General features: G+C 41.4%; 1 protein-coding gene across 3 annotated transcripts; it reads left to right on the top strand.

Annotated features, from left to right (window-relative positions):
* Positions 1 to 1,684: 1,684 nt before the first annotated feature.
* CLK2 (CDC like kinase 2) lies at positions 1,685 to 25,803 on the top strand. Of its 3 annotated transcripts, none has more exons than XM_060758140.2 (13): positions 1,685 to 1,780; positions 4,574 to 4,737; positions 7,289 to 7,517; positions 10,019 to 10,109; positions 10,479 to 10,545; positions 12,972 to 13,088; positions 13,426 to 13,592; positions 15,888 to 15,982; positions 17,347 to 17,476; positions 17,573 to 17,655; positions 20,443 to 20,522; positions 21,327 to 21,417; positions 25,157 to 25,803. In XM_060758140.2, the coding sequence occupies exons 2-13, from the start codon at positions 4,574 to 4,576 to the stop codon at positions 25,343 to 25,345; spliced, it is 1,503 nt and encodes a 500-aa protein (XP_060614123.1). In that variant the 5' UTR covers positions 1,685 to 1,780; the 3' UTR covers positions 25,346 to 25,803. The 3 variants fall into 3 exon arrangements, with proteins under 3 accessions (XP_060614123.1, XP_060614122.1, XP_060614121.1); XM_060758139.2 differs by having other exon boundaries at positions 10,016 to 10,109; positions 17,350 to 17,476; XM_060758138.2 differs by having other exon boundaries at positions 10,016 to 10,109.
* Positions 25,804 to 27,947: the final 2,144 nt, after the last annotated feature.

The raw sequence follows: 27,947 nt of genomic DNA, 5'->3' as shown, positions 1-27,947 counted from the left end.
GGCGGGGACGAGAGAGAGGGCCTTCTCGGTGGTGGCCCCCCGGCTGTGGAACACTCTCCCTGCAGGCATCAGACAGGCGCCCTCCCTTATGTCCTTCCGAAAAAGCCTTAAGACCTGGCTGTTCGAGAAGGCATTTAATTAAGTGCTATAACAATGTGGTAAAGATGACTGGAATGGAACAAGGAATATGAGATTGGTTATGATTCTACTATGAGACGAAGCGGATTATTTAGTGTAACTTTGTAATTGTTATATTGTTAAGATGTTGTTGTAATTGCCTTTTTGTAAATTGCCTTTTTATATGTGTTGTACACCGCCATGAGTCGCCCTAAAGGGCTGAGAATGGCGGTTAACAAATGCATCAAATAAATAAATAAATAATAAATAATGGTGCTTCTTTTTTGACTTGGGTGATGGTTGGAGTTTTTATCTAGATATCTATCTGTGTGTGTGGGTTTTCTGTAGACGGTGTGACCCAATTGTTGATCTGGTTTGCGGATAACTAGGACATCTAGAAAAGGCAGTCTTCCTTCATTTTCCTTTTCCATGGTGAACTGGATGTTAGGATGGATGCTGTTAAGATGGTCCAGGAACCTGTTGAGTTCTTCTCCTCCATGGCTCCAAATGGTGAAGGTGTCATCCACATATCTGAACCATATCGTGGGCTTTTTGGTTGCTGTCTCCAGGGCTTGTTTTTCAAAGTGTTCCATGTAGAAGTTAGCTATGACCGGGCTGAGAGGGCTCCCCATAGCTACTCCATCTTTCTGTTCGTAGAATTCATTGTCCCACTGAAAGTAACTGGTGGTGAGGCAATGGTGAAACAGAGCCGTGATGTCTTCTGGGAACCTCTGGTTGATGAGTGCCATGGTGTCTGCTACCGGGACCATGGTGAATAGAGATACCACGTCGAAGCTGATCAGTTTGTCCTTGGTATTTAGCTTGAGATTGCTGATTTTTTTTCTTTCTATGAAGTGGGCTGAGTCCTTGATGTAGTGTGTAGTGAGCCCAATATGGCTTTGTAACTGTGCCGCAAGAAATTTTGCTAGGTCGTATGTGGGGGATCCAATGGCACTCACGATGGGTCTGAGTGGGGTGGAGTCCTTATGGATTTTTGGGAGTCCATAAAGCCTGGGTGGATGGGCTTCCGATTTACATAGCTGTTGTCGTATGTTTATTGAGGAGTTTTTAATCAGAGTGTTGGTTTTCCTGGTATTTTTATGAAGTTGAGCACTGAATTTTGCTATTGTATATAAATAAAGTAAGTAAGTAAATAAATAAAATATATGCCTGACATAGACATGGGCAAACTCTAGCTCTCCAGGTATTTTGTAGTTGCAGTCCATGTCTGGCTTAACATATTTGAAGCTGCAGAATATGTAGCCTTTGAGAGAAAGTTAGAAATAGTCCCGCAAGTTCGGACAGGCGTTTAGTCAGCTTTGCATCGCTCTATGTCCACAAGCCCAATACCCTCCTATCTTCACCGCTCGCTCCGCCTTCTCCCGTGACGTCACGGCGCATTCTTACGCCGGCCCCTACGTGGCGTCGTTCGCCCCGTACGTGAGCGTTTGCTGCGCATGCGCTTTGTCCTTCCATTCCCCCCCACCCGCTCCTTCAGAGCAGCCGTCTCTGGGTTTGAGGAGGGGGAGCAAAAGAAAGGCTACGGTGGCGGAGGAGGAGGCCGGAGAGGAGCGGAGGAGACGTGGCCGCCGTGGCCGCCACTGCAGCCGCCGCCAAGACGGACTTCTTGTGGGACAAGCGGACAGGGCTGGCGGCCAAGAGGGTGCGGGAGTGCGCATGCGCGGCGGAGAAGAGGGGACCCCCTGGAGTTGGGCCCATCCCCCCCTTCCCATGCCTCTTGGCTTCTTTTCATTGGTGGCATCTAAGTGGTAGTCTCCTCTGTGCTTGGGTGCAAAAGAACTATAGTAGAGATCTAATCTGGGGAAATTAACTTGCAAATGGAGATGAGTAACCTAACCAGGCCTTTTGGAAGACAGGAGGTGTAGGCCCCATCTACACTGCCATATAATATTGTTTGAATCTGCGTTATATGGTCAGTTATATGGTTAGGAAAGGCAGGGAACCAATTAATGCATTATTATAATGGGTCGTTGTAGGTTTTTTCGGGCTATATGGCCATGTTCTAGAGGCATTTTCTCCTGACGTTTCGCCTGCATCTATGGCAAGCATCCTCAGAGGTAGTGAGGTCTGTTGGAACTAGGAAAATGGGTTTATATATCTGTGGAATGACCAGGGTGGGACAAAGGACTCTTGTCTGTTGGAGCTAAGTGTGAATGTTTCAACTGAGCACCTTGATTAGCATTTGATGGCTTGGCAGTGCCTGGGGGAATCTTTTGTTGAGAGGTGATTAGCTGTCCCAGATTGTTTCCTCTCTGTTGTTTAGCTGTTGTAATTTTAGAGTTTTTTCATACTGGCAGCCAGATTTTGCTCATTTTCGTGGTTTCCTCCTTTCTGTTGAAATTGTCCCATACCTTATGTCAGTGGTTCTCAACCTTCTTAATGCTGTGACCCCTTGATACAGTTCCTCATATTGAGGTGATGCCCAACCATAACATTATTTACATTGCTACTTCATAACTATAATTTTGCTACTGTAATGAATCATAGTGTAAACATCTCATACGCAGAATGTATTTTCATTCACTGGACCAAATTTGACACACATGCCCGATACGCCCACATTTGAATACTGGTTGGATTGGGGGGGGGGGGGTAGATTTTGGGGTTAGGGTTGCTGGGATTTATAGTTCACCTACAATCAAAGAGCAGTCTGAACTCCACCAGAGAGAGAATTGGGACATACTTTCCACACAAAATACCCATGACCAACAGAAAAGGGTTTGGCATTGGCCTTGAATTTTGGAGTTGTAGTTCACCTACATCCAGAGAGCACTATGGAAAATCAGGGAAAATACACTTGCAAATGGAGATGAGTAACCTAACCAGGCCTTTTGGAAGACAGATGTAGGCCCCATCTACACTGCCATATAATATTGTTTGAATCTGCGTTATGTGGTCAGTATAGAGACTTGTTGAACCCTTAGGAAAGGCAGGTAACCAATTAATGCATTATTGTAATGGGTTGTATGGCCATGTTCTAGAGGCATTTTCTCCTGACATTTCGCCTGCATCTATGGCAAGCATCCTCAGAGGTAGTGAGGTCTGTTGGAAGTAGGAAAACGGGTTTATATATCTGTGGAATGACCAGGGCGGGACAAAGGACTCTTGTCTGCTGGAGCTAGGAGTGAATGTTTCAACTGACCACCTTGATTAGCATTTGATGGCCTGGCAGTGCCTGGGGGAACTCTCAAAAGTCAAGGTCTATTTTACCCAAACTCCACCAGTGTTCACCTTTGGGCATATGGAATTTTTGTGTCAAGTTTGGTCCAGATCCATCATTTTTTGAGTCCACAGTGCTCTCTGGATGTAGGTGAACTACAACTCCAAAACTCAAGGTCGATGCCCAGCAAACCCTTCCAGTATTTTCTTTTTTTTAAAAAATAATATTTTATTGAGTTTTCTAAAATACAGCAAAAGAGGGGGAATAATTCAAGAGGATAGAAAAGTAGGAAATTTTAGGAACCATAAGACTAAACTAACAAAGTCACACAAATCCCAAAACCGAAAATCAAAGAGAAAAGAAAAAAGAGAAAAAATCACAAAAACAAAAATTGGACTTCCTTCCAATTCTGCCCGTATAGTCACTTCTTTTAGTTCATATCTTATATATGTTCCAATTTATCTCTTCATTATATCTTCAGCACAATTATGAGTTCTTATATCTAGTTTCGATATGGTAGTCAATTATTGACCAATCTGTCTGTTTGGGTGGATTACCTGTATTCTTTTTTAATAAAAAAGTTGATGTATCCATGTCCTTAATTTCCTTCAGCTTCTTTATCCAGTGGAGTTTGTCTGGTAATTCTTTCTGCTTCCAGAATTTCGCAAAGACAATTCTAGTGGCCGTTGTCCCCCTTCCAGTATTTTCCATTGGTCATGGGACTTCTGTGTGCCAAGTTTGGTTCAATTCCATTGTTGGTGGAGTTCAGAATACTCTTTGATTGTAGGTGAACTACAAATCCCAGCAACTACAACTCCCAAATGACAAAATCAACACCCCAAAAATCCACCAGTATTCAAATTTGGGAGTATCGGATATTTGTGCCAAATTTAGTCCAGCGAATGAAAATACATCCTGCATATCTGATATTTACATTACAATTCAAAGCAGTAGCAAAATGACAGTTATGAAATAGCAATGAAAATAATGTTATGGTTGGGGATCACCACGACATGAGTAATTCTATTAAGGGGTCGCGGCATTAGGAAGGTTGAGGACCACTGGTATAGTGCAATATAGTAATATCTAATACTGATATTGTACTATGCTAATAATATAATATATTGTATGAAAACATATCTTGTAAGCCGCTCTGAGTCCCCTTCGGGGTGAGAAGGGAGGCACATAAATGCCGTAAATAAATAAAAAAAATAATGGCCACTTTGAGTTTGAAAGTGTATGCCTGTGAACTTAGACTCGTCTCCATATTTGCAGATGCCTCATTCCAGAAGGTTCCGCTCGTCGGAACGCAGCAGCCGGGGAAGCTACTACGAACGTTACAGAAGCCGCAAGCACAAGCGGAGGCGGAGCCGCTCTCGGTCAAGCAGCAGCGAGCGCCGACATCGCAGGGAAGACAGCTACCATGTCCGATCCCGAAGGTGAGTGCGAACAGGGGCTATTGGCAACTATATTGGCCAAAGTCAGAACTGTATACTTCTTAAGGCCTTTTGACATGCTTGGCCAGGGATAAGTTCAAGTTGTTTGGACACCAGTAGCTTCCCCGAGCATGGCTAGGGAGCCATGAGAGTTAAGGCCAAGACATATAATGATCACACATTTTACTACTCATGCATTAGGGGGAAAAGCCTCAGAGTTTGGTAAACAAGAGACTGTATAATCTTTGGTCTTTCAGATATTTTGGATCTACTGGTTTCAGTAGATGAATATGCATTGGGTAGCTGAAGTCTAACAATATCTGGAAGGATGTATATGATACGTATGTGTACATTCCAATTCAAGGTGCAGGTTATGACCTACAAAACCCTAAACCATTGGCCATTGGTTATGACCTACAAAGCCCTGGCCATTGGTTTTGTTTAACCTCTACTGATGGAGCTGCAATGAAATGTTTTTTTTTATATATATTTTTATCTTTAGTGAGTTTCAGTAGAATTTATTTTGCATTTTATGATGCTTTCAGTTGTTATTTTGTCTGTCAAGTTTAGTTAGGTTGTGTTATATTGTTGAATTTGTTTATCTTGATGTGATTGTCTGTATGGTTTCTTTCTGGCAATTGAATGTTTGCATTACATGTTATACACACACGCACACTAGCCGTCTCCTGCCACACGTTGCTGTGGCCCAGTCTTGTGATCTGGAAAATAAAGTAATGAGAAAGTGTTGAAAACCATGAAAATGAACAAAATCTGGCTACCAGTATTTTAAAAAAACCCTCTAAAATTACAACAGCACAACAACAGGGAGGAAACAAACAAGGACATCTAATCACCTCTCAACAAAAGTTTGCTCTAGGCATAGTCAGGCCATTATTTGCTTATCAAGGTGGTCAGTTGAAACATTCACACCTAGCTCCAGCAGACAAGAGTCCTTTGTCTCACCCTGGTCATTCCACAGATATATAAACCGGAGTCTGGCCGGAGTGGTCCATGCCTTGGTCACCTCCAGATTGGACTACTGCAATGCGCTCTACGTGGGGCTGCCCTTGAAGACGGCTCGGAAGCTCCAACTGGTCCAACGATCAGCAGCCAGGATGTTAACTGGGGCCCATTACAAAGAGAGGTCAACTCTCCTGTTCAAGGAGCTCCACTGGCTGCCGTTTATATTCCAAGCCCAATTTAAGGTGCAGGTGCTTACCTACAAAGCCCTGAACGGTTTGGGACGCAGCCCCATTTCCGCATTTCCATCTATGAACCCACACACTCACTTCGGTCATCTGGAGAGGCCCTGCTCGTGATCCCACCTTCGTCGCAAGAGCGCTTGGTGGGGACGCGGGACAGGGCCTTTTCCGTGGTGGCCCCCCGACTCTGGAACACCCTCCCCAAAGACCTTAGACAGGCCCCTACATTGGCTGTCTTCAGAAAGAACTTGAAGACCTGGCTTTTCCGATGCGCCTTCCCAGATTAGGAAATCTCCACTACCAAGTCCCATAAGCACCTTACCAGAACCAATGATTGCTGCACATCGCACATCGCACTTGCCCTAGAAGCCTTATTTACACCCCTGTCACATCAGCACTTTTAATCTTTGTACCCATTACTCTGGCCCGGCCCAGTTTTATTGTGTTTTAGTGTATTTTACCGTTGTTTATTTTGCTTTACTTTGTTTTTAATTGTTTGATTTGGTTAGATTGTATTGTTATGTTTGTGTGTTGAGGCCTCGGCCTGTGTAAGCCTCATCGAATCCTTCGGGAGATGCTAGCGGGGTACAAATAAAGTTTAATAATAATAATAATAATAATAATAAACCCTTTTTCCTAGTTCCAACAAACCTAACTACCTCTGAGGATGCTTGCCGTAGATGCAGGCAAAACGTCAGGAGAGAATGCCTCTAGAATATGGCCATATAGCCCGAAAAAAACCTACAACAACCCAATAGAAGGCTAGCTTGGAGACTCGCCAGCTTGTAGGACTCGCCAGCCCCTTGGACATTTCCTGAATTTCCATAATCCTCTCAAGAATCCATTGTTTCCCTCTCGTCCCACCTCCCTCTCTCCTGATTCGTCAGGACGCCGAGGCAGCAGAAGCCCAGCGATTGGCCCAGGCGCTCAGGAGGTGGCAAAGCCTCCTCCCAGCTGTAGAGCGTCAGCCAATCATCGTCAAGACGGCAGAGGGGCAGAGAATGGGAGATTCTAGACCATGGCCATATAGCCCGAAAAAACCTACAACAACCCATAAAATAAAGTGCTTCTGAGGTCATTTTGGTCAGGGAGTGTCCTACATTCAATCTTTGAAGGCACATTGGAATAACCAGGTTTTCAGGTTCCTCCTGAAGATTGACAGTGTGGGGGCTTGCCTAATATCTCTGGGGTGAGTTCCCGAGCCAGGGAGCCACCACAGAGTAGGCCCTCTCTCTCGTTCCCACAAGTCGCAAGGGTGAAAGTGCCCCAGCCAAGAATTCAACTGGCCTTAACCTTTACCTCTGCTCTTGGATTTGATTCTATTTTTTCTCTGCTCCCTGGGCTTCTCTCAGTTACGACGACCACTCATCTGATCGACGAGCCTATGACCGACGATACTGTGATGGCTACCGGCGAGAGGGCTACAGTCGCGAGCGAGGCGACGCCTACTACGAGGCTGAGTACCACAACTCCTATGAGTACCAGCGCTCCCACGATGACAGCTACCGCAGCTGCAAGAGCAGTCGGCGAAAGCGGAGGCGGAGACGCCGTCATAGCCGCTCCTTTAGCCAGTCTTCATCGGTGAGTACTTCTTGGCTGCCACAGTATCATGTGAGGTGCAACTGCCAAGCCCCTAAAGGCCACCTTATGTTGACATGAGGAAATACATCTGTAGTTTGGATGTTTTGATGACCACTAATGTACACTTTTGCTGATCCTCATGGTCTTTTTGAGTTGGGCAAAAATCCTTTTTTTGATGGATTTTCCTATATTGGAATGGCCCCCTTTTTAGTGGCCCTGTTGTGCTTAGAACATAAGGAGAGCCCTTTCCGGAATGGACCAATGGAGGCCAACTGGATTCCTTAGAAAGCCCGTGCGGCTTTTATTTGGTAGCTTATGTGTTGCCATCGTTTCTTGTTTCTGCCATATCAAATCTCTGAATGTTGCAAAACGAATCCTGACCGGGGATTCTGGGAGATATAGCTCAAATTGTGCTGAGTTTCCCAAGATTTATTTATTTATTTACAATATTTCTATACCGCCATTCTCAGCCCAAGGGCGACTCATGGCGGTTTACAAAACGGCACAATTCGATGCCCACAGCAATACAAAGATAATTAAACATTAAAAACATTTAACATAGATAAACATTCATTACAAATAACATTATTTATTTGTTTATTTACAACATTTATCTGCCGCCCTTCTCACCCCGAAGGGGACTCAGAGCAGCTTACAAGGTATATATTACATACAATATATTATATTATTAGCATAGTACAATATTAGCATGAAACATTGCTATATTGCACCATACCACTGTATCGTAACATTATTAGTAATACTACATGTAATATAAATATATAATTAAAATATATTATTATTATATTGCATTATAATAATATAAATATTATATGTATATACAATATATTATATTATTGTAATAACATCAATAAAGCATAATAAAAACCGTTAAGTCCTCCGCATTTCATTAGCAATCATTATCCAGTCGTGTTGTCCAACCGTTCCAAGATCAGAGTTTAACAGCTACACTGCGTTTGGGAAAGCCTGCTCATATAGCCAGGTTTTGACTTTTTTGCGAAACATTAAGAGGGTGGGGTTCTTTCTAATGTCCCTGGGGAGGGCATTCCACAACCGAGGGGCCTCCGCTGAGAAGGCCCTGTCTCTCATCCCTGCCAGTCGAACCTGTGAAGATGGCAGGACCGAGAGCAGGACCTCCCCAGATCTTAAATTCCTAGAGGGTTCGTAAGGAGATATATGTTCGGACAGATAAGCAGGGCCAGAACCGTTTAGGGCTTTATAGGCTAAGGTCAGCACTTTGAATTGTGCTCAGTAGCAGATTGGCAGCCAGTGGAGCTGGCACAACAGAGGAGTTGTATGCTCCCTGGGCGCCGCTCCTGTTAGCAACCTGGCTGCCTCCTGTTGGACCATTTGAAGCTTCCAAACAGTCTTCAAAGGCAACCCCACGTAGAGAGCATTGCAGTAGTCTATACAGGATGTAACCAGAGCGTGGAGCACCATGGCCAAGTCAGATTTGATCATACAGCCTAATAGAGTAAAATAATATTAATGTAATAATAATAATAATAATAATAGTTCGACTTGTGATTTTGTGATACGAAATCCAGCATATAGATCTCGTTTGCTGTGACATACTGTGCTTTTGTATCAATAATAATAATAATAATAATAATAATAGAGTAAAATAATAATTGTAATAAAAATAGTAATAATAACAGAACAAAACAATAAATAACTTCGACTAGCGTATAAGCCTAAAAAAGGGCTGAAAACTTGACTTATACTCGAGTATATATGGTACTTTCACTGGGTGTTCTGCTGGCTTCCGGATAAATCTCAATGGCTGGCTGGCAACAAGGAACCACGCTGTCAGATTATCTGCCCAACTAGGTCTTCAGTTGTGCCTTACAGTCTGACATCTGATTTAGCTGTCGACTCCCTTGCGGCAGGTCATTCCACAGTTTTGTGGAGGAATGGGTTGAGAGCTGGTGCGTGTTTCAGATGGTCGCCCTCCCCTTTTCTGTGGTTTATAAGTGGTGTGACCCAGTTTCTATATTCTTGGAGCATTTTTGGATCCTAGGATGTGAGGCTCATCTTTCTTCTGCCCTGTTCTCTTTTGGTGCTGACTTGGGTGGGTCTGTTTACAGGACGTATTCTCGCATGACCATTTTCTTCTTATTTGATATATATATATTTAGTGATTTTTTTATATATACATATATATATATATAACGAAAGCCTGAGCGAGTCTGTGTTATCTTGACGTTTTTTTCTCCCTTGCAATATCCCTTATCGTTTTTATACATATATATGCGCCTCTGTGCCGTATGAATTGGCCTGGGAATCGTCCCTCCTCCTCCTTCCTCCACCACCACCACCACCAAACCTGCCACGGGCTGACCTTGTCCTTGGGCGACGCGTGGCTTGGCCCCTCCGCTGGTGTGGACAAACGGGTGAAATGAATGAATGACACATGAAACGAAAACCCTCCCCACCCTCCGCCACCTGGGTCTGCGCTTTTGGGGGGCCCCCCGCAGCAGAGTCAACCAAGCGGCCGGAGAGCCAAGAGCGTGGAAGACGACGACGAAGGCCACCTCATCTATCGCATCGGCGACTGGCTCCAAGAAAGATGTACAGCCAAATCGTAACATAATCTAGTCTCTAGTTAAGCTCCCCCTCACAGTCACACAGTTGTTCTCTTAGCTTTCCCCTCCTGTTCCCTTGTTATGTTTTGTTAAGCAAGCAGCCCTTTTTGTTTTTCTTTAAAAAATGCTCCTTTTTATTTCCCCTTCCTCCATTTTCTTTCCATATTGTTAACCACGTATGCCGATACGTTAGGGATTTTTCTTAGCTTGCTCAGAGGCCGGCTCCTTGAGCTGGCAAAGGAAGTCTTTGCGGTGATGTGTTTGTATGCTTCATCTGGACACCCTTTCCTATCTCATGCCGCCTTCTTTCTTTCCCCTTCCTTCTCTCTTTCTCTTTCTTTCTCTCTCTTCTTAGATGAGATTATTAGTACCCTTGGAGAGGGCACTTTTGGAAGGGTCGTTCAGTGCGTGGATCACCGCAGGTAAGAGGACCGGTTTGAGTATTTATTTATTATTTATTTACAGCTTTTATATTCCGCCCTTCTCACCCCGCAGGGGACTCAGGGCGGATTACACTGTACACATATATGGCAAACATTCAGTGCCAACCTTTGACATACAAACATATACAGACATACACAGAGGCTATTTAACTTTTTCTGGCCACCAGGGGAGCTGTCGCTTTCATCGTCCATCTGCGACGCTGATGAAGCATTTCCGCATTCCCCGCATGCTTCCCCGCTGGAATGCTTTGCTGGAGTCTTCTTTATGGCCTCATAAATCAGTTAATTTGTACGTGTGAAAAAGATCTTGGAGTCCTCGTGGACAACATGTTAAACATGAGCCAGGAATGTGATGTGGCGGCAAAAAAAGCCAATGGGATTTTGTCCTGCATCAATAGGAGCATAAAAAACTAGATCTAGGGAAGTAATGCTACCCCTCTATTCTGTTCTGGTTAGACCACACCTGGAATATTGTGTTCAATTCTGGGCACCACAATTCAAGGGAGATATTGACAAGCTGGAATGTGTCCAGAGGAGGGCGACTAAAATGATCAAGGGTCTGGAGAACAAGCCCTATGAGGAGCGGCTTAAGGAGCTGGGCATGTTTAGCCTGAAGAAGAGAAGGCTGAGAGGAGATATGATAGCCATGTATAAATATGTGGGAGGAAGCCACAGGGAGGAGGGAGCAAGCTTGTTTTCCGCTTCCCTGGAGACCAGGACGCGGAACAATGGCTTCAAACTACAAGAAAGGAGATTCCATCTGAACATGAGGAAGAACTTCCTGACTGTGAGAGCCGTTTAGCAGTGGAACTCTCTGCCCCGGAGTGTGGTGGAGGCTCCTCCTTTGGAAGCTTTTCAACAGAGGCTGGATGGCCATCTGTCAGGGGTGATTTGAATGCAATATTCCTGCTTCTTGGCAGAATGGAGTTGGACTGGATGGCCCATGAAGTCTCTTCCAAGACTTTGATTCTATGATTCTATGAGAGAAGCCTCCCACAAGGATTATAAAAACATCAAAACATCCAGGTGTCCCCTGGGCAACGTCCTTGCAGACGGCCAATTCTCTCACACCAGAAGCGACTTGCAGTTTCTCAAGTCACTCCTGACACGGCAAAAAAAATTAAAGTAAATTACGAGAACTAAGAAAAATGAAGCAAAAACCACTCCCATAGAATACAAAATATACATATAATAAATAATATAAATTTTTGTTTATAGACTGCCCTATCTCCCCGAAGGGACTCAGGGTGGTTTCTAAGATATGGCAACCGCATCTCCGTTTATGAACCCGCACGCTCCCCCCGATCATCTGGAGAGGCCCTGCTCACGATCCCACCTGCGTCGCAGGTGCGTTTGGTGGGGACGAGGGACAGGGCCTTCTCTGTGGTAGCCCCCCAACTCTGGAACTCTCTCCCCAAGGACATCAGACAAGCCCTAACGTTGGCTGTCTTTAGGAAGAGCCTGAAGAACTGGCTGTTCCAGTGTGCCTTTCCAGTATAGGAAACTCCTGGCTTCAAGTCCCAAATGCACCTTGCTAGAGATTCAGGATTATCTGCACATTGCACCTACCTCCAAATACCTCTACATATTACCTGTCAAGTTCAGCACTTTTTAAATTTTGTCCCGGCCTTTGGTTTTAATTGCGTCACGGTGTCATTGTTTTATTGTCTTATTGTTTTGCTTGATGTTTTATTATTTGCTTATGAGTTTATTGTGTATTGTATGTTGTTGTTGTCGGCGGCCTTGGCCTTTGTAAGCCGCATCGAGTCCTTCGGGAGATTTTGCGGGGTATAAATAAAGTTAATAATAATAATAATAATAATAACCATTCAGTGCCTAAAGAAAACCATACAACGGTTTACATCCAGACAAGGCGCATTAGACCAGGGGTCCTCAAACTAAGGCCCGAGGGCCGGATACGGCCCCCCAAGGTCACTTACCCGGCCCTCACTCAGGGTCAACCTAAGTCTGAAATGACTTGAAAGCACACAATAACAACAACAACCCTATCTCATCAGCCAAAAGTAGGCCCACACTTCCCATTAAAATACTAATAAGTTTATGTTTGTTAAAATTGTTCTTCATTTTAATTATTGTATTGTTTTTAAGTGTCCTTTGCACGACAAATAAGATATATGCAGTGTGCATAGGAATCCATTCATGTTTTTTTCAAATTATAATCAGGCCCTCCAACAGTTTGAGGGACTGTGACCTGGCCCTCTGTTTAGAAAGTTTGAGGACCCCTGCATTAGACAATATAAACAACTTAACTGTAAACAAATAACGACACATAATTTTAAAACTGCAAAATGAAAAAAGAAATAAAAATAAAATAAGAGCATCATAAAATAAACAAAACCTAATAATAAAAACACATTAAAAATAATATAAATTCCACTCTGCAGGGGCAACACTCGCGTGGCTCTCAAAATAATAAAGAATGTGGAAAAGTACAAAGAGGCAGCTCGTTTGGAGATCAATGTCCTTGAGAAGATTAACGAGAAAGATCCGGAAAACAAAAAGTGAGTAGTTTTGCCAGACAGGGTCCTGAGGAAATTGCGGGAGGGGTTGCCTTGTAGTGAAAGCTCTTTTGGAGGCTTTTAAACAGAGGCTGGGTGGCCATCTGTCTGGAGTGCTTTGATTGTACTTTTCCCGCCGGGCAGAAGGGGGTTGGACTGGATGGCCAATGCAACTATTTAATGTTTTATATGAAATACCAGAACCAACTTATTACTGTATTTTCAGCCTTTCGTCCTTGTTGTTAACATATATCTTCCTGAATGCCTCCAATAGAAGACTTAGTGCATCCCCATTATATTTTTCATTCATTTGTATCTTGTTTTCCATTTTCCTTTCCAGCCTATGTGTCCAGATGTACGATTGGTTTGACTACCACGGTCACATGTGCATTTCCTTTGAGCTTCTGGGGCTCAGCACCTTTGACTTCCTGAAGGACAACAACTACCTGCCTTACCCGCTCCATCAGATCAGGCATATGGCCTACCAAGTGTGCCAGGCTGTCAAATGTGAGTATATTAGGAGTGGGCACAAGGAGCATGAGAGCCAAGAAGGGGTGTATCATTGGTAAAAAGTGGGTTTAAAAGAACTATTCCTTTTTAAATCAGGGCTTCTTAAACTGTTCTCACTCACTTTCTGCCTGAGCATTTTTTACATGACCCTGGGATTGTAGATCCTGTATATACTCAAGTATAAACTGAGTTTTTCAGCCCTTTTGTAGGCTGAAAAAGCCCCTCTCACCTCATACTCGAGTCAACGTTATTTATTATTTTACTCTGTTGTTATTATTTTTATTCCATTTATTATTTTATTCTTATTATTTACATTTATTATTTTACTCTATTGTTGTTATTATTACATTAATTTTTTCCCATTAGTATTACATTTATAATTGTACTCTATTACTCTTACATTTATTATTTTACTCTAATTATTATTATTACATTTATTATTTGACTCTATTGTTATGATTACATTTATATTTTTACTCTTATTTTTTTATTCCATGTGTTATTTTATTCTGCTTTTTATTATTTACATTTATTATTTTACTCTTATTTATTTGTGTCATTATTACATTAATTTTTATTCCATTATTATTCCATTTATTATTGTACTCTATTATTATTCTTACATTTATTATTTTACTCTAATTATTATTATTACATTTATTATTTTACCCTATTGTTATTATTACATTTACATTTTTACTCTTATTGTTTTTATTCCATGTTTTATTTTATTCTGTTATTATTTTTTACATTTATTATTTTACTCTATTTATTGTTGTTATTATTACATTAATTTTTATTCCATTAGTATTACATTTATCACTGTACTCTATTATTCTTACATTTATTATTTTACTCTAATAATTATTACATTTATTATTTTACTCTATTGTTATTATTACATTTACATTTTTACTCTTATTATTTTTATTCCATGTGTTATTTTATTCTGTTATTATTATTTTCATTTATTATTTTACTCTATTTATTATTGTTGTTATTACATTAGTTTTTATTCCATTATTATTCCATTTATTATTTATTATTCTTACATTTAATACTTTACTCCAATTATTATTCTTACATTTATTATTTTACTCTTATTATTATTTCTACATTTTTTATGTTACTCTATTTATTATTGTTATTATTACATTATTTTTTATTCCATTAGTATTCCATTTATTATTTTACTCTTATTATTATTACATTTACATTATTTACTCTATTATTTACATGTATTATTTTACTCTATTATTGTTATTATTATATTTATTATTTTTCTTTCTTATAATTGGACGGATACGTCAGCACATTTGTACTGAAGAAGGTTAGAATAATGGTTTAATCAGAGTTGGACAGTCTTACCTTAAATTACAATTTTATGTAAATATTCAAAAACATTTAACCTACTTATGCCCCAATTAATGCGATTTTATTGGTATCAATTTTTATTTTGAAATGTACCAGTAGCTGCTGCATTTCCCACCCTCGGCTTATACTCGGCTTATATTATTTTATTATATTATTATTATTTACATTTATTATTTTACTCTATTTATTATTGTTATGATTACATTGATTTTTATTCCGTTATTATTCCATTTATTATTGTACTCTATTATTATTCTTACATTTATTATTTTACTCTATTATTATTACATTTACATTTTTAGCCCTATTATTTTTATTACTTTTATTATTTTACTCTATTTATTATTGTGATGATTACATTGATTTTTATTCCATTATTATTCCATTTATTATTATTCTTACATTTATTATTTTACTCTATTATTATTACATTTACATTTTTAGCCTTATTATTTTTATTACTTTTGTTATGTTACTCTATTTATTATTGTTATGATTACATTGATTTTTATTCCATTATTCTTACATTTATTATTTTACTCTATTATTATTCTTACATTTATTATTTTACTATATTATTATTACATTTACATTTTTAGTCTTATTACTTTTATTATTTTACTCTATTATTATTATTATTACATTTATATTATTTATACTCGAGTATATTCCTTTTTTATGAAGCACGGCTGAAGCTTCTGCAGAGTCCACTGTAAACATTGCATGGTGTTGCTAACAGATTTATGTGAACAGGTGGCATTCAGACACTTTTAACAGTTGCCACATGTGACCCCATCATAGAGCTAAATGGAGTCGGGTTTCACAATTTAAGAAGCTGTGTTTATTAACTTACGTTCCATTCTTAATTCTAAAAACGAAGTATTTTTCCCCTCTTCTGTATCTCCCACCCCCTTGCAGTTTTGCATGAAAACAAGCTCACTCATACAGACCTCAAACCGGAAAACATCCTCTTTGTCAATTCAGATTATGAAATGACTTACAACCTGGAAAAGGTGAGCGCATGGTTTGGAGAAATCGGTTTTGCATTGTCCTAATCACACAGAAATGGGCACAATCCTAAGAGTAATCCCCCCCCTCTCCCGTGCTGTATTGCAGGCATGGGGCAACTTGGGCGCTCCAATTCCCACCATTCCTAACAGCCTCAGGCCCTTTCCTTTTCCCCCTCTCAGCCGCTACAATCCCGGATGAGGCCCCAGGGTGGCAACCTGTGCTGGACGGGGTTGCACTCCCCCCTGAAATCACAGGTCCACAGTTTGGGGGTCCTCCTGGATTCTTCACTTACGTTTGAGGCTCAGGCTTCGGTGGTGGCCAGGAGGACCTTTGCACAATTAAGACTCGTGCGCCAACTGTGACTATACCTTGGGAAGGCGGATCTGGCCAGGGTGGTCCATGCCTTGGTCACCTCTAGACTAGATTACTGCAATGCACTCTACGTGGGGCTGCCCTTGAAAACGGCCCGGAAATTTCAGATGATCCAACGGGCGGCAGCCAGGTTGTTAACTGGGGCTCCTTACAGGGCATGGTCAACCCTCCTGTTCAAGGAGCTCCACTGGCTGCCATTCATTTACCGGACCCAATTCAAGGTGCAGGTTCTTACCTTCAAAGCCCTGAATGGTTTGGGACCCGCCTACCTGCGTGACCGCATTTCTGTGTACGAACCCACACAATCTCCTTGTTCATCTGGAGAGGCCCTGCTCTCGATCCCACCTCCTTCGCAGGCGCAAATGGTGGGGACAAGGGACAGGGCCTTCTCAGTGGTGGCCCCCCGACTCTGGAACTCACTTCCCAAAGACATCAGGCAGGCCCCAACCCTGGCAGTCTTTAGGAGGAGCTTGAAAACGTGGTTGTTCCAGTGTGCCTTCCCGGAATAATGATCCCATAGCACTTTATATTTTTAGGTCTGCTCATATGTCTTCCACAAACGCCACTATCACCTTTTTGTCCATGCCTCAGCACTATTTCCAATTTTAATTTTTACTTTTGGCCTTCCCATAGTTTTTAATTGTATATCATCTTATTGATAATGTTATATGTTTATCGTCTTATGTTTTATTTTAATTGCTTGTATTGTGATTATTGCCTGTATTGTTGTGTTTGGGCTCGGTCTCATGAAAGCCGCACCGAGTCCCTTGGGAGATGGGGTGGGGGGGAGGAAAGGGCCTGAAGCTGTTAGGAATGGTGGGAGTTGAAGTCCAAAACACCTGGAGGGCCTAAGTTTGCCCATGCCCTGCTGTATTAGCGCCAGTCAGAAGATCAGATGGACTGGGAGCCAAGCAGGGGAAACTAAAGATGTCTCTTTTCTGTACCCTTAACCACTGTTTCTCCCCCATCCCGCTTTCCCTGCCTTCCCCACAAGAAGCGAGATGAGCGAAGTGTCAAGAACACAGCAGTCCGGGTGGTTGATTTTGGCAGCGCCACTTTCGACCATGAGCATCACAGCACCATTGTCTCTACGCGGCACTATCGGGCTCCAGAGGTCATTCTAGGTCAGCATGACGGGGCTGTTGGGTTCTGAGTGTGTGTTTGCAGTGCTTCGGTTGGATTAGTGCTCAATGAGATCACATTTCCCATAATCTCTGCAGAGCTTGGTTGGGCCCAGCCCTGTGACGTCTGGAGCACCGGATGCATCATCTTTGAATACTACATGGGTTTCACCTTGTTTCAGGTGAGTGTACCAAGTGCAAGGCAGATTTGCGTCTTGATGGAATAGGCAACCTGATGCCCCTTGAACTGTTTTGGGATTGGACTTCAGTCATACTGGGAATGATAGTCCAAAAAAAGACTTACTGTATATGCTCGAGGATAAGCTGAGTTTTTCAGTCCTTTTTTTAGGCTTAAAAAACCCCCATTGGCTTATACTCGAGTCAAAGTTATTTATTATTTTACTCTATTGTTATTATTATTTTTATTACATTTATTATTTTATTCTATTATTATTTGTATTTATTACTTTACTCTATTTATTATTTTTATTATTACATTAATTTTATTCTATTATTATTATGACATTTATTATTGTACTCTAATATTATTATTACATTTATGATTTTACTCTCTTATTATTACATTTACATTTTTACTCTTATTATTTGTGTTACATTTATTATTTTACTGTATTTATTAATATTATTACATTTACACTATCAGTCCTCTGCCATGCATTGTTGTGCCCCAGTCTGTGTATATGTGTTTTGTGTGTGTATTTCAGTGTATATGTGTGTGTGAATATTTGTGTATATGTGTACATATGTCTGTTTGCTTATATATGTGGTTTTGCACATGCGTTGTAATGTATTTTTTATTTGTTGACTTCTCTTCTGCAGTGTTTTTCAGTGTTTTTATGAGTGATGGTCACTCGTTGGCCTGATAGGTGTATTGTGTCCAAATTTAGCGTCAATACGTCTAGTGGTTTTTGAGTTATGTTAATCTCATAAGCGAACATTACATTTTTATTTATATAGGTTACTAGCCGTCCCTACCACGTGTTGCTGTGGCCCACATGGGGGCTCTGTGTGGGAGGTTTGGCCCAATTCCATCGTTGGTGGGGTTCAGAATGCTCTTTGATTGTAGGTGAACTATAAATCCCAGTAACTACAACTCCCAAATGACAAAATCAATTTTTTGAGTGAAGGACATAGATTGGACTGTTAGGTGTCTTGTGTCCAAATTTGGTGTCAATTCGTCCAGTGGTTTTTGAGTTCTGTTAATCCCACAAACGAACATTACATTTTTATTTTTATAGATTTTACTCTATTAATATTTGTATTATATTTATTATTTTACTCTATTATTTTCTTACATTTATTATTTTACTCTATTATTATTATTACATTATTATTTTGCTCTATTTTTATTACATCTATTATTTTACTCTATTTTTGTTACATTTATTATTTGACTCTATTATTACTGTTATTATTACATTTCCATTATTTTACTTATTATCATTTTTATTACATTTATTATTCTACTCTATTATTATTGGAAGGATATGTAAGCACATTTACATTGCAGAAGGTTAAAACCATGGTTTGATCAAAGTTGGACAGACTTATCTTAAATTACAGTTTTATGTAAATAGTCAAAATCTTTTAACCTACTGATACCTCAATTAATGTAATTTTATTGGTATGTTTCTTTTGAAATTGACCAACAGCTGCTGTATTTCCCATCCTTGGCTTATATTAGAGTCAATACGTTTCCCCAGTTTTTTGTGGTCAGATCACTTCTGACCAAAAGGTTATGAGTTTGAAGCCAGCCCGGGTCGGAGTGAGCTTCCGACTAATTGTGTAGCTTGTTGTCGACCTTTGCAACCCAAAAGACAGTTATATCTGTCAAGTAGGAAAATTAGGTACCACCTAGGTGTGGGGAGGCTAATTTAACTAATTTACGAGGCCATAAAAAAGAGGCCCACAAAGCATGCGGGGAATGCGGAAGTACTTCATCATTGGCGCAGATGGACGATGAAAACAACAGCTCCCCTGGTGGCCAGAAAAGTTAAATAGCTTCAGACTGTCTGTCTATATCTGTTGTGTGTCTTTGGCATTGAATGTTTGCCATATATGTGTACATTGTAATCCACCCAGGATGAGAAGGGCGGAATATAAATACGGTAAATAAATAAATAAATAAGAAAATTAGGTGGCTTGACTAATCTATCTCACAACTGGATTGTAATATAACCAGGTTCTGCCAGTCTCCTTAATATAGTTTCTGGGATTCTTGCAAAGAATGCTTGGACCTGAGTCAAAATAAGAAAGATTAGGACTCAGTGGAGCCATGAGTTCAAATGACCGGAAAGGAGATTCCAACCGAACATTAGGAATAATATCCTCACCATAAGAAGAGCAGTTCAACAGTGGAACTCTCTGCCTCGAAGTCCGGTGGGGGCTCCTTTGTTAAACAGAGGCTGGATGGCCATCTCTTGGGGGCACTTTGATTGTGCTTTTCCTGCCTGGCAGGATGGGGTTGGACTGGATGGCCTTTGGGGTCTCTTCTAACTATAAGATTAAATCCTTGTGTGCTATTGTTTATATGTGATTTATACTAATTTGTATTGTTTTGTTTGTTGCTTTCCTGTTTTATTGATGCGTTGTTGGGCTTGGCCTCATGTAAGCTGCTCCGAGTCCCTTGGGGAGATGGTGGTGGGGTATAAATAAAGTATTGTTATTATTATTATTATTATTATTATTATTATTATTATTATTAGATGCTATGGTGCGATCATGCCTGAATGGATATTTTATTTCCATGACCAGCCTTAAACAGCTGTAAGATAAGTAAAATGCAAATTTAGGCATCCAAATACAATTTTTAAAAGCAGAGTTAAAAAAATATTAAATATTTGTGTCTTTAAATAGCAGTGATAAACACTGAGATCAAATAGTTGAACCTTTTAAGGCTGTGAAAGGTATCATTCTTCCCCATTGTCCTTCTAAATGTGTTTATCCAGACCCACGACAACCGGGAACATCTGGCCATGATGGAGCGGATCCTGGGTCCCATCCCGTCCCGTATGACCCGGAAGACCAGGTGAGTGACACCCGTTACTTTTGGAATTGGGGAAGATGGGGTATATTAATTTGTTGTTTGGGCTTGGCCTCATGTAAGCCGCTCCGAGATGGTGGCAGGGTATAAATAAAGATGATAATGATGATGATGATGATGATGATTATGATTATTATGATGATTATGATTATTAAGAGCAGATGCCTTGCTTTGTGGCTAGAAAGAGAACTGTGGCATAACATGGAGGCACAACTACTTGTACTTGAGAAAGGAACAAGATGCTATAAGTGACAATGTGTAGTTTATCTAGTTTGGTGAGATCCCCCCCCTCCCCAAAAAAACCCCCCTATGAGTCTCAGTTGGGTGGGATAGATAGAATATTAAATAAATTATGAGTTATGTGTTGTCGAAGGCTTTCATGACTGGAATCACTGGGTTGCTGTGAGTTTTCCGGGCTGTCTGGCCATGTTCCAGAAGCATTCTCTCCTGACATTTCACTAGCAAATTGCAACATTCACACTTGCCTCCAACAGACAAGATTTCTTCCTCCCACCCTGGACATCAGTCCACAGATATATCAACCCCACTTGCCTAGTTTCCAACAGACCTCACAACCTCTGGGGAAGCCTGCCATAGATGTAGGCAAAATGTCAGGAACATGGCCATACAGCCAGGAAAACTCACAGCAATCCAATGAAGGGGTTATATCAAGGAAATAAGTTATTTGCATCTTTTAATGTATGTGTTTGACTTCTACTGTATCTGTATTTATGCCACTGTGACTTTTTGAGTAACTGACCACCCTTGGCATGTCGCATTCCTCCCCAGGAAGCAGAAATATTTCTATCATGGCCGCCTAGATTGGGATGAGAACACTTCCGCAGGGCGCTATGTGCGGGAGAACTGCAAGCCACTGCGGGTAAGCTGGTATTACTGCTTCATACGAAAGAAAGATTGATCTGAAAGGTGTTTAGGTTCCGGGAAAAAGGATAGACAGGGCAGCTTAGGTGATGTCATCCAAACTATGTCATGGAGGGCCACATCAGCCTTATGGTTGCCTTCAAAGGGCCGTTGAATGAATGGAAGGAGAATCTGTGGATACAGAGGGATATATATATAACACACACACACATATATATATACACACATAAATATACACATACATATATACATATACATACATACACATACTGTATATACTTGAGTATAAGCCTAGTTTTTCAGTCGTTTTTTTAGGCTGAAAAAGTCTCCCCAGCTTATACTTGAGTCAATGTTATTTATTATTTTACTTTGTTGTTATTATTATTACAGTTATTATTTTATTATTGTTATTATTACATTTATTATTTTACTCTATTTATTATTGTTATTGTTACATTTATTATTTTACTGTATTGTTATTATTACATTCCATTATTTTACTCTATTATTATTATTATTATTATTATTATTATTTTACTCTATTATTATTGGAGGACATGTAAGCATATTTACATTGAAGAAGGTTAGAATAATGGTTTAATTAAGGTTGGAGAGTCTTATCTTGAATTACATTTTTATGTAAATATTCAAAAACAATTAACCTACTGATGCCTAAATTAATATAATTTTATTGGTATCTATTTTTATTTTGAAATTTACCCATAGCTGCTGCATTTCTCACCCTCGGCTTATATTCGAGTCAATCCATTTTCCCAGATTTTTGTGGTAAAATTAGGCGCCTCGGTTTATATTCGGGTCGGCTTATACTCAAGTATATACGGTGTGTGTGTGTGTGTGTGAATGTGTATATATATGTATATATTTACATAGTGGTTTGTGCTATTTAGTTTTTACCCAGCTTGGGTCCCCAGATATTATTGAATAACAGCTCCCATACACTTTTAGTGATCCACCATGTTGACTGGGAATAATGGGAATTGCAATCCAACTACCCTTTTGTCTCTGAGGTTGGGGAAAGGTTGATGGGCATTTTAAAGTCAGGATTCGTTTCCATAAGCCTTGCATCTAAATCCAAAGCCCACTCTCCTGACTAAACAGAACAAACAGCAGCCTCCCAGATTTTACTGCATCGCAGACTTTCTGTATATATTTCAGATTTCAATATTAATGTCAAAAATACGTGGTATGATTTTACATAGGATTTGTGAACGGTAAAGACAAATATCACTGAAGTAAAATAAACATTCAATATTAAATAACCAGAATAATAAAATAGTGAGGAATACAGGATTGCATGAAATGACACAACGGGTCGGATTTGGCTTGCGGGCCTTGAAGTTGGTAAAGCGGTGTTTTAATATTGTGCTCTGGTATATCAGGAAGGCCAAAAGATTCTCTGCCTACTGCAGGTGGCACTGTTTCACAGGCAGACATGCTTTCCAGCCTTTGGAGTGATGAGGTGCCAAGTCCTTCCAAAGTTCGGAAGACGTCCCAAACTAATTAAAAGAGAAGGCTTTCCTCCAGATATTTTTCCAAAAAGTGTGTTCAAATAGTGAAAATCAACCTGGGATATCCGAATCATAGAATGATAGAGTTAGAAGAGACCCTAAGGGCCACTCAATCCTTTCATACCTTCAAAGTCTTTTTGACAAGTAGCCATCCAGTCCTACTCCCTTCTGCCAGGCAGTAATACACAATTCAAGCCTTCCCAACACATGGCCACCCAGCCTCTGCTTAAAGAATTCCAGAGAAGGAGAGCCCTTATTCTATATTCCACTTGAGTTGGAAGAAACTCCAAGGACCATCCAGTTTAATTCCCTTCTGCCATGCAGAGAGACACTATCAAAGCTCTCCTGACAGATGACCATCCAGCCTCTACTTTGAAAATCTCCAGACTTCACATGCTGATAATCGTGCCATCATTGCTCAAGCAGGGAGCTTTGAAATGGAAGGATTTAATACTAAAACTTGTTGGAAGTTTATTATTTGAATACAAATTGCTTGTTGTCCTGAACCAGATCTGAAACTGATCTCTCTCTCCCTCTCTCTCTCTCTCTATATATAGCAATTTATTCTAATTTTTAGCATTAGCATTATAATATAGTGTTCCAATCTGTGTGGTTGGCCAATTATTTTATTTATTTACAGTATTTACGAGGGGTATTTTTTAAGTAAGGTCCGTTTGAACATAAGTACACAACGAAAGTTTATTTCAAAAAAGCAAATTTCTTTTCAGAAAGTACATACTTCACTCTATCTTTCGACATAGTTGCCAAGTTTGTTCAAACACTTATCATACCTCTGAACCAATTTTAAAATACCCTCTTCATAAAAACTTGCCGCCTGCTCCGATAACCGAGTTCACTGCCGTTTTCACGTTGTCGAAGGGCGACCGGAGCGGTCCTCATCATGGACGTTGTCACAGCCATCTTTGAATTGTCGTACCCACTTACGCACTTTGCTTTCACTCATAACAGTATCACCGTACACTTCACAAATCAGTCGATGAATTTCTGCAGCAGGCAGGTTCCTTGCTGACAAAAAACGTATCACTGAGCAAACCTCACATGCGGAGGGTGAGTTGATAGTCTTAAACATTTTTAAAGCACAGAACAGAACTGTACAGTTTAGCTACTGAGCGGAAAGTGAGCACAGTTGTTCCCGAGGCATCCCGGTACACGAGGCACGCCGGTACACGAGGCACATGCTCGTTGCGGTATGCGCGCGAACTACTAGTGTCTACAACAAAACGGACCTTACTTAAAAAATATCCCTTGTAGGAGAGGAGGGAAAGAAGGAGGAAAGAAAGGGTAGAGAAGGAAGGAAGGAAGGAGAGAAAGAGGGAAAGAAGGAAAGAAAGAAAGGTAGAGAAGGAAGGAAGGAGAGAAGGAGGGAGAGAAAGAGGGAAAGAAGAAGGGAAAGAAGGAGGAAAGGAGAGAAAGAAGGAAGGAAAGAAAGGTAGAGAAGGAAGGAGGGAGAGAAAGGGTGAGAGAAGAAGGGAAAGAAGGAGGGAAGGAGAGAAGGAAGGAAAAAGAGAAGGGTAGAGAAGGAAGGATGGAGAGAAGAAAGGAAAGAAAGAAGGGTAGGGAAGGAAGGACGGAGAGAAGGGAAAGACGGAGGGAAGGAGATAAAGGAAAGAAAGGGTAGAGAAGGAAGGAAGGAGAGAAAGAGGAAAAGAAGGAGAGAAGGAAAGAAAGGTAGAGGAGGAAGGAAGGAGAGAAGGAGGGAGGGAAAGAAGGAGGGAAGGAGAGAAAGAAGGAAAGAAAGAAAAGTAGAGAAGGAAGGAGGGAGAGAAAGGGGGAGAGAAGAAGGGAAAGAAGGAGGGAAGGAGAGAAAGAAGGGTAGAGAAGGAGGGAGGGAATGAAATAAAAAAGTGAAAGAGGGAAGGAAAGTGTGAAGGAACGAAAGAGAGAGGGAAGGAAGGAAAGAGTCAAGGAAGGATAGAACCAAAGAGCAAAGGAAGCAAGAAAAGAAACAAGGTAGAGAAGGAAGAAAGAAGAAGGGAAAGAAAAAGAGGGAAAGAAGGAAAGAGGGAGGGAAGGTTGGCCACAGCAACGCGTGGTGGGTACAGCTATTTATAAATAAAATAACCCCATTCCATTGCCAAATATTTAATTGCTGAATAGCTCTTATCATCAGATTCTCTTTCTTTGGTGTAGTGAAACTCGGACAAACTCTGTACAAATCAATAAACACATGTGTCCTCTCCTTTGCAGAGATACCTGGCGTCCGAAGCGGAGGAGCACCACCAGCTCTTTGACCTCATTGAGGGCATGCTGGAGTACGAGCCGGCCAAGCGGCTCACTTTGGCCGAGGCCGTGAAGCACCCCTTCTTTGACTCCCTCAAACCCCCACAGCCGCCGGGCCCCAAGCCTTGGGACGCCAGCCGAGACATCAGCCGGTGACTGATGCGCCTTCCCAAGCCTCCCTTCCCCTTCGCATGCAAGGCGCTCCTTCGCACAATTGGCCCCTGTGGAGGCTGGTGCGGCGGGATGCGCACGGGTCCATTTTGGTGCTTTTCAAGAGACAATACTGAGGAAATCCTGACCCGACCCTCTCTCCCCCGACACTCCGGGTTTCCTTTTTTTTAAAAATCATGTAAAGCTTGTTTATATGTGAAATAATGTATATATAATAACATACAGGAAAACCCTATGGCAACCCTTCCCATGCTGTGTAAATAGAAGTCCCTCTGGGTTCATATCTCCCTCCATTCCTCTTGCAGATAGCTCCATTCCCTACCGCTGTAATTTAAAATCCCCTTTGGGCGTTATTTTTGGATAATCACCATCGCCCCCTTCCGATGCCAGAGTTTTATATGGGTTTTGTACAGGCTTTGTGTAAAAATAAATATGTGAATTAATGCCATGGCTCTGCCTTTTGAATTGCTCCTGCCTGGTCTCGTGGGATCCCAGTTAGAATCTGCGGCCTTAAAGTTCCTCTGCCTCAAGAAGTTTACATCATTCAGTCCAACCCCATTCTGCCATGCAAGAAGACACAATCCCAGCAAATAAACTATTCACTTGCCTAGTTTTCAACACACCTCAAAACCTCTGAGGACGCCGCCCATAGATGTGGGTGAAACATCAGGAGAGAATGCTTCTGGAACATGTGGGCGAAACATCAGGAGATAATGCTTCTGGAACGTGAGTTTTCCAGGCCAGACAGCCTGGAAAACTCACAGCAACCCAGTGATACCAGCCATGAACACCTTCGACAACACCCTCTACGCCAGTGGTTCTCAACCTGTGGGTTCCCAGATGTTTTGGCCTTCAGCTCCCAGAAATCCTAACAGCTGGTAAACTGGCTGGGATTTCTGGGAGTTGTAACCCAACACACCTGGGGACCCACAGGTTGAGAACCACTGGCATAGAGGGTGATGTCGAAGGTGTTCATTATCACAGGATGTCCACGTCCTACACCACTGAAGAAATTTCGCTATTTAGCCGGTATTGCAGAACCTGACATCCGCTGGGAAGTAACAGCCAATAATGAAAAGGTCAAGGCAGCGGGATATCCAGCCCATCCTCTGTTCGGATATCAGCCAGCATGCCAACACCTTAAATCAATAAACAGCTTCCTAAGATCTACAGAAGAATACGTCAGCAAGCGAGAGCCCAAAAGTGGCAGGCTAAAATTCAGCACCTCAGTCAGTGGCTGATACCAGATGAGAAACTCCCTCCTGGGCACACAGAAGACAGGTTGAGATCCATTTGCTCTATGCTCATCAGATGGAACCAAACTTCTGAAGGACAAAAAAATCACACTATGTTGGAAAGAGCACTGCTACAACCTCTTGAATCACAACTCCAATGTGGCCAAAGAGATTATCTTGCAAATCCAACAACAACAAACCACGGATGAGCTTGTCTGGAGGAAGTTAACAATGCTATCAGTCAAAAAAACAAAACAAAAACAAAGCCAGCGGACCTGATGGGATCCCTGCAAAAAAAATTAAAGCGGGTGGACCTGAGCTGACACAGCAACTCCACCAGCTCACTGAAAAAGTGTGGGTGACCGAGGAAATTCCAGCAGACTTCAAGGATGCCACCTTCATCATCCTTGTTAAAAAGGGGGAAAGAACATTGGGAAGGGCAGCTTGTGTCAAATACTCTTGGTGCTTTCTGGAACTTAGTTGGGGATCGACCTGAAATTCTCTGGTTTTATCACAGTGTTGTTGTTTTGGAAGAGTGCAACTCCACATGTGCAAATCAATGGACGGACAAGATATAGACAAGCTAGAGAAGGGAGACTGTGTGGAGTTAGCACCCAGGTGTAACCAACCTTTCAGAGTATTGCTGTCAGCCCATTTCTTGCCTGCCCCCCTCCCCTACTTCTTTTGCTGTAAGAGGCTTAAGACTGAGGCCAGAGTACCACCTGCCATTGTTTGCCCTTGGCCTGAGAGTCCCGTGGCTCACGCTTACGGCCATCTAAGCCCTCTCTAAGCCCCTCTGAAGCGCTCCTGTGATCGATTGCTTTGGACAGCAAAATCCTTGGTAAATGCTCCAATTCGTGGGAGACAATACTAGACATGGCCTATATATTGGGAGTAGGTGGGTAGAGAATGGCTGAATGGGGACATTTATTTGTATTTATTTATTATTTATTCATGACATTTATATGCCGCCCTTCTCACCCCGAAGGGGACTCAGAGTGGCTTACAAGATCATTTTAGACACCCTCCTCTGGACACATTCCAGCTTATCAATATCTCTCTTGAATTGTGGTGCCCAGAATTGGACACAATATTCCAGGTGTGGTCTTAACCAAAGCGGAATAGAGCATGGGGAGCATGACTTCCCTAGATCTAGACACTAGGCTCCTATTGACGCAGGCCAAAATCCCATTGGCTTTTTTTGCCGCCACATCACATTGTTGGCTCATGTTTAGCTTGTTGTCCACGAGGACTCCAAGATTTTTTTCACATGTCCTGCTCTCGAGCCAGGCATTGTCCCCCATTCTGTATCTTTGCATTTCGTTTTTCCTGCCAGAGTGGAGTCTCTTGCA

Source organism: Anolis sagrei, chromosome 12 (genome assembly GCF_037176765.1).
Source record: "Anolis sagrei isolate rAnoSag1 chromosome 12, rAnoSag1.mat, whole genome shotgun sequence".
NCBI classification, from domain to species: Eukaryota; Metazoa; Chordata; class Lepidosauria; order Squamata; family Dactyloidae; genus Anolis; species Anolis sagrei.
This window is presented reverse-complemented; position numbering and strand designations above follow the sequence as displayed.